Here is a 10,600-nt window from a genome sequence, read left to right on the forward strand (position 1 = left end):
ACTAAATTTGCAAATAAACTAGGAAGGAAATATTATGGGTCTCTATTATTACAATCTCATTGGGTCAAAAATATTAACGAAAAATGTAAATGCAAAGTAAATCTGTAAAAGGCTGAGTTCTGTGGTTGTCTTCCCCGTCTTTCTTGTTCTTTTTTAGAACAGAATTATATTCTGCCAAAAACAACAGTCCAGATCATCTGTCCTGACATGTTATCTCATGCGCCATATAGCTGGCCCATTGGCGCTCAGAGGAAATATACTATTTATTTATTTATTTATTTATTTAGCTCCAGTTGTATGCCCTTTAGATTTTGCAATGCTTTTAATATGTTAAAGATTCCACAAGAAAATATTTAGTTTAATCTAGTTGCGGTCATAATTTGAATTGACAACAACAACAAGAATAATAATAATAATAATAATAATAATAATAATAATAATAATGTTGTTGTTGTTATTGTTGTTGTTGTTGACTAGTATGACATTGCTCCAAAATCTTTATCATAAATATAGGCTATACGATGATATAAGACTTCAGATCAATTTTGTGTCTGTTACTTTAAATACAAAATCGCGCTGTTTTAGGTTTAGGCTTTTTTAAAGTCGCTGATCCTGAATCAGAAAGAGCATTTCACACTGAATGGTAAGAGATCGTACTGGAGTGTGTAAGCTGATCTTAGATCCGTTGCTAAGGACGGAAAATACGCGAGAGCGGATTTACAGTAACTAGTGCGAGTGTGTCACTTCCTTCAAGCAAAGCACTTCCTTGTTGCCGCAAAGTCAGGTGTTCGTAGTAGACAGCTGTACATTGTGTTTGTAAACACTGAATCTGTACGTGACCATTTTGTCGTAGCAGGGTCTCCTTGCAATGGAGGAAAACGAAGACAGCGAAATTATCGAGCATCACGTTAACGAGGAAATGGAGAAGAAAGGCTTTACAACGAGACATACGCATTTATTTTTGGAGAGCGTTACTTTGTCTGAGAGGGAAGGGTACAGCACACAGTCCTCGCACCGGCTACTTGCCTACAGTGATGCACTCATTTCCATTATAGCAACTGTTATGGTAAATCGGACGAAAGAATACATCGTCTTGCCGTTTGCTGAATTCGTTATTGTTACAATAGAATTGCAACATTGTTATTTCTTGAAAACCAGTAAAAAAAATCGGTTGGTGAGCCTGTGTTACGTACTGTAACATAATGAGTGATTCCAGCTAACTTGAACTAAATGTTGCAATGTAGGTGGCGTAAATACATTGAATGCATGATTTTACTTTATGTCAAGATTTAAAAATCACGCTTATTTTGGGCGCACTCCGTGCAGAAGACACCCGCACAGCTGCGGCTCCTGTTTTCTTTTATTTGTCGTTTAACCCGCCTAGTTGTGTAAGGCAGATTCAACGTGACTTGCACAGTCATCTTAAGAGACCAAAGGGTTTGCTGCAAAAGAGTCAAGTCATTCTTTATCTGAAAACGTATTTTTTAAACTAACGTATTTCCTGTGGCTAAATGGTGCCTATGGAATGTACTGTATTCCCAAAGCTTTTCAAATGACATATTGTTTTTTTTTTCAGATTTTACCTGTGGCACATACACAATTTCAGGACGATCAGGTACAGTCACAGGAAACATCAATTAAATATTGCTCAAAATAAAAAAATGAACAAATGTGAGGATGGATATTACTACTACTACTACTACTACTACTATTATTATTATTCAGCTATTTCCTTTATGTTTCCATTTTGTTCTTCAGGAATTAAAAGAGAGTTTGCAGCACCTTCTCACTACCAAGGTTGCGGTGTATTTGATGACATTCTTAATAGTCTCCGTTGCGTGGGCTGCCCATATCAGGTAAGGAATTTACAGAGGGAATCAGGGGCATAATGCACCCAAAACGTTTTATGGGGCACAAACTCAAATTAACAAAATGTTGATGGTTTATGCCCTCAAATGATGGTTTTTCTTCAATCATTTGTTTCCCCTATTTTATTCCTAAGAGTGACAGTATTACACTTCCAACAGAAACAACACACAGCCTAAAACGCACAAAATGTTTCGACAACATATTGCACTAAATAGTGATGATATAAATCTATCAGAACAGCAATGATCATATTTGGACAACAATTAATATATTTAGTTCACATTAATTAGCAAAGCCAGTGGATATGTACTGGACATATAATATACTGTGTTGTGTGTGTGTGTGTGTGTGTGTGAGAGAGAGAGAGATATGGAATGTCTGTTAGGCGTGTACTTGACATCTTTAATTTTTTGTCCTTTTACAGGTTATTTCAAGTAATTGAGCGCATAGATGACTGCCTTGCCCTTTTAAATCTTGTGAGTTTTGTCAAATGACTTATAAAAAAGGCTCTCAAATATAACAGTAATATCAATTGTTTGTACAAATTATTGTTTATAATATAAAGGTAATTTTTTTTTAGAAATGCATTAATGCACAATTAGGAGGAGTTCAGGCCATTAAAGTGAGTGAAGATATATAGATTATTGGTTTTTGAATAATATGCCAAAAAAAAAAAATTAAAAGCATGAAGCATGTGCATTTCTATATGTGAGAGGGGTTTGCAATGTTTATTGACTATTGATGCACTGGTTCTGAATGTGCGACCTAGGCCTTTACTTTGTAAGTAATGCTTGCTTCCTCCTTTTCTTTAGGCCTGTATGATGCTGATAACATTCCTCCCTTACACTGTAAGTACTTATCAATCCATTCAGTCTGGCTGTGTCTCGTGGGGAGTGTGCGGGTCCACTTGCAGGCGTGTCGCTCAGATCTTTTTGGGGTGAAGGTGCTTTTGTTTCCTCTAATCCGGAGGCGTGAGGAGTATCTCTTCCAGTGTAAGATCCTGAGAATGAAAGCTGATCTCTCGTAGCCATTGGCGATTTCTTCCAAGCCATAAGAGAAATAGCTTTGACAATCTTTATGATTGTAGTAGGCCTAAAGCTTACCTCATTTAGAGGCTTTTAACCAAGATGCAGTTTAAAGTGACCCCCAGCTCTCAGCTTATAATGGAAATTCAGATCATTGTGCATTATGCCACTTCACTGTTAAAACGTTTTAAACAGTAACCTATAAATATCATGTTTAACTGTATTCTTCGCATTCAAACGTACAGAGCTGCATTTGTCAGGGTTCCTGTTGAGCGCAAAAGCACGTGGTGTTTTGCGTAGCCTTCTGTTGAAATGAGATCGCTTGTTGGTTTGTTTCCTCTGCTGTAGTTTTCCTTGATGGCAACATTTCCAGAAAACATCCTCGGGATCCTCCTCTTTTGTACTTGCGTCATAGTGATTGGTCTGATACAGGTAAGGAGGTACTGGGAATTATTTCAAGGCAGACGTGTAGGTGCTCTTTGGAGCTGCCCAGTCATCCATTGTCCTTCCGCTTGCAGGCTGTAATTGTTATGTATGGATTCAGCCACCCTTTCCTGCTGAACGACCAGATCCAGATATCGGAAAACCAGGGCTTTTACAAGCGGCACATCTTGAAGGTTATTTTGAGAGTGCCAGTTTTCTGCTTCATCGCAATCATCTTCTCCTTCATTTTCTTCCCCTTGGTGAGTGGTCTTTCAAAAGAATAAATCAAAATGTAAATAATAAATAATGTTAACATATAACCTACAGTGTCTTCCAAAATTATGAACACCCTTGATAAAGATGTGCAAAGAACGCTCTATAACATAAACAGTATAGGTAATGAACTTACATAGAGCGTACTAAACCTAACTAAGAAATCATTTTGTTTTGCAGTTCAGTGTGATGAAAGCTTAATGCTGAAACGTCTGTCATAGTCTTCAATTAAAAGTTATCACTTATTATTAGTTAGAAAATTCGTTATTTTCATTAATTTACTTGGCATTTGCATACCAAATTTAAGTCTGAGTGGAGTAACTTTGAAACTTTGCAGTTAAGACATCAGTTTGACAATCACTGCATGGCAATCAGATGTTAAAATAAAGCATGGATATACTGTATTTGTTTCATTTGAATTGTCTTGGATGACTCTTTTTTGCAGTCTTACGTTCTGCTAGCATTCGTCACCTTCCTGCCCTATATTTCACAGTCTTTGAAGTGGTGTCGTAACAAAGCCATTGGTAAGGAACACGATATTCTGTCTTTGTTCTCTTGGTTGCTTTACTGTGGGTATCATACACATACTGATGTACAAAAACATACTGATGTATCTTTCATGCGATTATGCAAATGGATGTTATTATGCTGTTTTATTTTTGCGGTGAAGTAACTGGTTGCATATGTGTGTGTGTTGTCAGGCCAGATGGAGGAGACCCCTGATTCTATGCTGTTTTATTCGTACCACCCAAATGAACCTCTTAGTAAAGAGCGGGTGGAGGCTTTCAGTGATGGGGTGTATGCCATTGTGGCCACACTTCTGATCTTAGACATATGGTAAGCTTTACAGTCTCATTATGACCATCTAATTAAGTATCATACATCTAGCACAGTCCTTACTGCATAGCAGTGTGTAAGTAATTTCAGCAAATGTTATATTTTACCATTCTTGTGCATCTTTGACAGCTGAACACAGTAATGAGCTACAATGTACAAAGAAAGTAATTCCTCAATTTATATGTTAAAGACAATTTTAAATTACAGAGCAGTTAGTTTCAATAGACCCCATAGCCTTTGCATCATCGCGAAAGAAAACAGCTCCCATTAGTTCATGGTTGGTTGGTTTTTATGTAAATGAAGACAGTTAATGCAAGGAGGTGCTTCTTTTGTGAGGTGTGGTGACAGATCTCTTACAGAACTTCAGTATTGAACACTAGTACTAGTGCAGTACTGCTTTATTACTGTGGCGTGCACCTGAGCCTGTAACAGTTTCTCTGTTGCGTGCGCAGCGAAGACAACGTTCCTGACCCCGCCGTGGTGCAGCGCAGGTTCAACAGCAGCCTGATCGAGGCCCTGCAGGAGTTCGGCCCCGAGTTCCTGGCCTACTTCGGCTCCTTTGCCACCGTGGGCCTGCTGTGGTTCGTGCACCACTCGCTCTTCCTGCACGTGACCAGGACCACCCGCCTCATGGGCCTGCTCAACACCTTCTCGCTGGCCTTCGTGGGCGGCCTCCCGCTGGCCTACGAGCTGACCCACGAGTTCCCCCGCAACTCGCGCAACGAGCTGGAGGCCATCCAGATCAGCTGCGTCATCATCTTCTTCGCCGGCGTCTTCCAGCTGGCCATCTGGGTGGCGGCGCTCTTCAGCGAGCGGGAGACGCTGCACCCGTACGTGCGCTACGGCGGGCGCGACCACGCCTTCATGTTCGCCAAGCTGGCGCTCTACCCGTGCGTGGCGCTGGGCACCTTCTTCGTCACGTGCGCGCTCAGCCGCTTCAGCGCGCCCGTCTTCCACCTGATGCAGATGGCGGTGCCCGTCGCGTTCCTGCTCCTGCGGCTGCTGGTGCGGCTGGGCCTGGCGCTCCTGCGCCGCCTCTTCTGCCCGACCCCGCCCGCCACGCACAGCGCCCTGGAGGAGGAGGACCTGCGCCTGCCCTTCAGCGACCTGGCCACCTAGCTCCAGCCCGGCCCCAGCCGCTCACACTGTCTGTCAGGACATGGTGGGGAGAGTGATGGTAGCCTTGTGTTTTGGATCTGTCAGGACATGGTGGGGAAAGTGATGGTAGCCTTGTGTTTTGGTTCTGTCAGGACATGGTGGGGAGAGTACTGGTAGCCTTGTGTTTTGGATCTGTCAGGACATGGTGGGGAGAGTGATGGAGGCCTTGTGTTTTGGTTCTGTCAGGACATGGTGGGGAAATGATGGTAGCCTTGTGTTTTGGTTCTGTCAGGACATGATGGGGACATGATGGTAGCCTTGTGTTTTGGATCTGTCAGGACATGGTGGGGAGAGTGATGGTAGCGCCTTGCGTTTTGGTTCTGCCGGGACAGGGTGGGGAGAGTGATGGTAGGCTTGTGTTTCGGATCTGTCAGGACATGGTGGGGAAATGATGGTAGCCTTGGAAGTTTTGGATTGCGTATGTAGACGGAATAACAGACTCGCAGTATTGCAGGAGGAACGCTTCTTTGTTTTTCATATTGTGGACACATTTACCAATGGGATCCAAAGCTTCACATTGAAGTCAGCTCCTAATTGTCGAAAGCCTTTTTGTTCTTATATATTTAAAGCCTGATTCATTTTTTGTTTCCTTTAGCAACTTAGCCCTAACCACCATGCTAAACCACTTTAAGCTGATTATTAGGACCTACTAGAGCATGTTACCTGTTGGGCTTGGTCTTTCTTTATTCCTCAGCTTAAACCTTTGCCTGATTATCGTCATTGTGCAGGTTCCTTTCAGAAAGCAGCCGTTATTTACACAAAGTTCACTTTTTACCGATATGTATTATTACCATTACTGTTGATTTATCACAGCTACGCCCTAAAATGTAAATGCATGTAAGCTCACCCTCATAGTGCGTGTCATAGATTGGCAAGAATTTAAAAGATGAGCACAATTGTTTAGGAGGGTTATGTCCTGTTCTGAAATCGAGCCCAGTCCCCACTGAAGTGGTTTTTAAGGTACTCTTGTCGCTTGGGCCACAAATGGTTCCTAAGCTCACCAAAGATTTGATGGAGGTAAATTTACTGTAACTGTAATACCATATTACACACCCACCCAAGAAAAGGCCTGTTACTCTTGATAGGTATTGAAAACTGCATGCTTTTCATTTGATTTTAAGATGGACTAACAAAACCTGTTTTTTTATTTGTTTTTTTAAATATTTATTTATATTTAGGCAGTATCTCACAACAGGCAGTGGTGTATTGTGATGACCTGTATCAGATAGTTTCAAATGTTTCTATTTTGTGACTCATGATGGTTTTTACATGTAATAGTTTTTGATTTTAACCTGAATGACTGCTTAGCCATGGTGTGATAATTTATATAAAAATGTAAAGAAGCATTAGACGTCATAACTGTGGTATACGGTTACTGTACCACAGCTATTGACCAATCAGATTGTGAGATTTGCCCTAGCCCGTTTATGATCTTGATTTATAAGATCCCACAGTTGATGCTCTTCCAGTAGGAAGCATTAATATGTAAAAACTTTTTGCACAGATTGTTGGATTGAAGCGGGTACAGAGGTTATATTGTAGATGTGTGTACTTTTCTGGGAATGTGATTTTTAAAATCAAAAGACATTTATGTTTTTCAGTGTAACAATGTATCCGTTTTATTGCTTTGTGTAATGAGTAATAAAATGAACAGGGTCAGTAGATTAGATTAAATGTAATTTAATTATGGTCATGGTATATGAAGTTGAAGCTTCACGTGTGGCCGGTTTGGAGATAAGATTTTGAACATCCTGCACAATTATTATTTCCATTCTAATTTTCTTTTGTTTTGTGTTATTTTTTGCTTTGTAATTCGATCTGAATACTGAAATGAAGAATACTTGTTACTCACACCGTCCAATACCCAGTCTGACAGACATTGTTTCAGGGAGCTAATGTAAAATATAGAAAATAATCATATGTAAGGGATTCAAAATGTAGATACTAACTCATATCCTAAAGTGTAAGCAGTAGGTCATAGGGTCACACTGACATTTCTCTTTTCAGTGGAGAAACTCTACATGTATGTGCCTGTAGATTTTTCATTAAGATAAGGCTAGGTTCATGTGTCTCCGGTGTTTGAGGTTTGTTTATGGATGATAGAGCAAATCCATTCAAGGAGGAGATGTTTCTAGAAAAAAAATAAGGACAGAATAAGAAACAGCTTGCAAAGGTTGTTTCTGTGTGATGTCATCCTCCTGTATTTGCCATCAGGTGGGTGTGAGGGGACACCTGATGGCGCACTTCTTTTTCATAGTGCCATGGAATCATGTATGCACTTTAACATTAATTAACAGCATTTGATTTTTGTGGTTGCCGTGTCTGTTTCTGTCATTTACTTGTGGAAAACCTGCTTTTATTTTTTTTAAATATGTATTATAGAATACTGACATGAAATAAAGCAGTAGATTTAAGTGGTTAGGCCACACAGACACTTTCATAAGCAGGTCCAGATCGTGTATATGTACTTTGTATAACTGTCATACTGTCTTAAGACAGAAGCCTATTTAAATGTAGACCTTGGTCTGCAAATTACACAGTAAACACTACAAACCATTTTAGCATGTACAACCAAACTTGGCTTGGCCAAGGTGCTCCCCTATGTAAAAGATTTATTTGATTTAATTTCATAACTGTTCTATTATCTAGACCAGTGGTTCCCAAAATTGGTCCTGGGCCCCCCCTGTGTATTCTGGTTTTTGTTCCAGTCGTAATTGCAATCCCAGAATTTGAACAAGCTGTTAATTTAATTTGGTAATTTTCATGTTTAAAGGGATTATTTACCCTCTTAAGCCACATTATGCCAGAAATAGCTGTGCATTCCAAGAAGAATGAAAATACTTATGTTCCATGATTGGGAGCCACTGGTCTAGACTAGATAAACTACATGTCATTTTGATTTTATTTTATTTATTTTTTTGACCAGTGTTGATTAAAATCCACTAGAGGTCACTCTTGTCACAGCAGTTTGAAATGATGTCATACTGCTGAAATTTTGATTTTTTTCTTAACAGAATTTTGTTGGATATCATTAAAAATTCATATAGCCAAATTGAATTCATGCATGTTGTTTTTGCTATTTAAAGTGTACAGTGTGACTTGTTTTAATATTCAGAGCAAAAAAAAAAAATCATGCAAACCGTTTTTATTGACAGCATGTTTATAAATATACATGCAATTCTCAACCATTTTCAGTGGACAATTAAATAATCGTCTTTAAATTAGAATAGGAAAATATTTATCAGGCTTTTTGTAATTTGTGTCATTTCTGTGAATATATTCTCAAGAGCTGCTTGCACATGCTGCACAATTTAGTTGTTTAATTAGAAACTTAAACTTTAGTTGTGACTGCATACATTATGTCCACACCACAACAAACCGTATATACAGTACGTCTTAATTATGAAGTAATGCGTCGTGTCATTAGAAATAGGTTGGGGAAAAAGACATTTTGGTTTAGAACTCTGCGCTGCAGTTATGGTTATGAGCAAAACTGTTCTCATTACATCAGCAGACACAAATTAACTCCTCCACGTCCCATTTCAGTCCAAACAAAGAAACAAAGTGCTGCCCGTTTGCACTCTACGCATCTGTCATTTTCACCTGTATGCCTTAAGGAGCTCCAGAGAGACTGCAGTACCGGCAAGCTCAATATTACCAAAAGCATCCGGTCATACTGAATGGCTTTTAAGAACATATAACATATAATTTTCAATTTCAAATTCTAGGTAAACACATTCAGTAACAGCCCCCCACCCTGTTTTCAGTTAAGATGAGGTTAAAAGACTCAAACATTTCAGCATATTGCCTTTATCAGTTCAATGGTATTGGATTGTTTGTTGAAAGATTGCTGATGACAATCTTACAAATCCAACTCCACATCATTACCACAGGTGTGCAAGCTAATTAGAGAGGAACTACCAATTAGATTAACGAGTAGTTTGTGGAAGCAAATCTAAAAAGTAATATGCATTTTAAAGAGAAATGGAGCCCTTTGGTTTAAGAAAAGCTTTCAAATAGGAGTAATGTGTGCCCTCCTTCTGGTTCTTGTCAGCATTCAGGCAGCAGGGTTCTGGATTAATTTTAGTTGGTTTATAGCTTTTCTGGGGAGACCAGATAGGAGGGCAATACAATAGCCCAGTCTGCTAGTAAAAAGAGTAATTAGTCTCTCTATTTCTCTGAGAGAGAAGAAAAATACTGCACTCTAGTAATATTTTTCAGATGACAGAAGGCAGATTTTGTGACATTCCTGGCACGAGAATCAAAGTTCAGAAACGAGCAACAGTCAACATTTTAAAGCTGAGGCTAAAATTTTCAGAAATTTCTGTACACTGCCTTCATCAGTCAAATGATGCAGTGTGCTTAATAGCAGTCTTATATATCCAACTCTACAGCATCACCGCAGGTGTGAAAACTAATTAGAGAGGAATTTCCAATCAGTGCCTCTATTTGGTAGGTTTTTAAGTACTTAACACATGGCAGCAAATCCAAAAAGTAGTATACAATTTAAATAGATATTGATTGAGCTCTTGTTTCAATCCTTTGGTGTAAAAGCAGGTGTGTAGACCTAAATAATTTGGGAACAACATTCAGAGAAGGTTTCTTTTAGTAAAGATAAGGATTAGTTAGTTCTTCTAGTTATTACTTTTTGCATTTGCTGTGTTAAGAGTTGAATTTGCTGGGTTACAAGTTAAGTACTCGTTGATAGCCTATCTATAAATAGAGGCTGTGGGGTTATCACCTAATTAGCTTGTTCACCTGTAGTGATGCTGTAGAGTTGGTATGTAAGATAGCCATCAGAATACAACACCATTTCCTGTTAATCCTTCTTGAATGTAGTTACTCAATTCTTTAGATCTACACACCTATCTCTGTCCTCTGCTGTTCACAGAAACGACAAGTTTAGCAATTACTTTTCATTATGTTATGTTACTTTCTTCCTGCAATTGCAGTTTTGGGAAGTGAACATTTTAGTAGCCTCAAAATTACTGAAAAAAACTTTTATCCTTTTAATT

The 10,600-nt window shown here is 39.1% G+C and overlaps 1 protein-coding gene across 4 annotated transcripts; it reads left to right on the forward strand.

Annotated features, from left to right (window-relative positions):
* The first annotated feature begins 743 nt into the window (after nucleotides 1-743).
* LOC135239315 (endosomal/lysosomal proton channel TMEM175-like) lies at nucleotides 744-8,642 on the forward strand. Of its 4 annotated transcripts, none has more exons than XR_010325336.1 (11): nucleotides 744-1,066; nucleotides 1,577-1,615; nucleotides 1,759-1,856; nucleotides 2,294-2,345; nucleotides 2,682-2,717; nucleotides 3,243-3,326; nucleotides 3,413-3,577; nucleotides 4,036-4,114; nucleotides 4,292-4,427; nucleotides 4,880-5,878; nucleotides 5,929-8,642. XR_010325336.1 is itself a non-coding variant. In XM_064307890.1 (10 exons), the coding sequence occupies exons 1-10, from the start codon at nucleotides 869-871 to the stop codon at nucleotides 5,544-5,546; spliced, it is 1,554 nt and encodes a 517-aa protein (XP_064163960.1). In that variant the 5' UTR covers nucleotides 744-868; the 3' UTR covers nucleotides 5,547-8,642. The 4 variants fall into 4 exon arrangements, 1 of the variants encoding a protein (XP_064163960.1); XR_010325335.1 differs by having other exon boundaries at nucleotides 4,880-5,645; nucleotides 5,694-8,642; XR_010325337.1 differs by having other exon boundaries at nucleotides 4,880-5,645.
* The last annotated feature ends 1,958 nt before the right edge of the window (nucleotides 8,643-10,600 follow it).

Source organism: Anguilla rostrata, chromosome 14 (assembly GCF_018555375.3).
Source record: "Anguilla rostrata isolate EN2019 chromosome 14, ASM1855537v3, whole genome shotgun sequence".
Lineage (NCBI taxonomy): Eukaryota > Metazoa > Chordata > Actinopteri > Anguilliformes > Anguillidae > Anguilla > Anguilla rostrata.

What these genes read in the sequence shown, in the direction of transcription:
- LOC135239315 (XM_064307890.1), top strand. Translation starts at nt 869, where the DNA reads ATGGAGGAAAACGAAGACAGCGAAATTATCGAGCATCACGTTAACGAG. An exon ending in CACAATTTCAGGACGATCAG is followed by an intron (nt 1,616 to 1,758) that starts GTACAGTCACAG and finishes TTTGTTCTTCAG; the next exon opens with GAATTAAAAGAGAGTTTGCA. An exon ending in GCCTTGCCCTTTTAAATCTT is followed by an intron (nt 2,346 to 2,681) that starts GTGAGTTTTGTC and finishes CCTTTTCTTTAG; the next exon opens with GCCTGTATGATGCTGATAAC.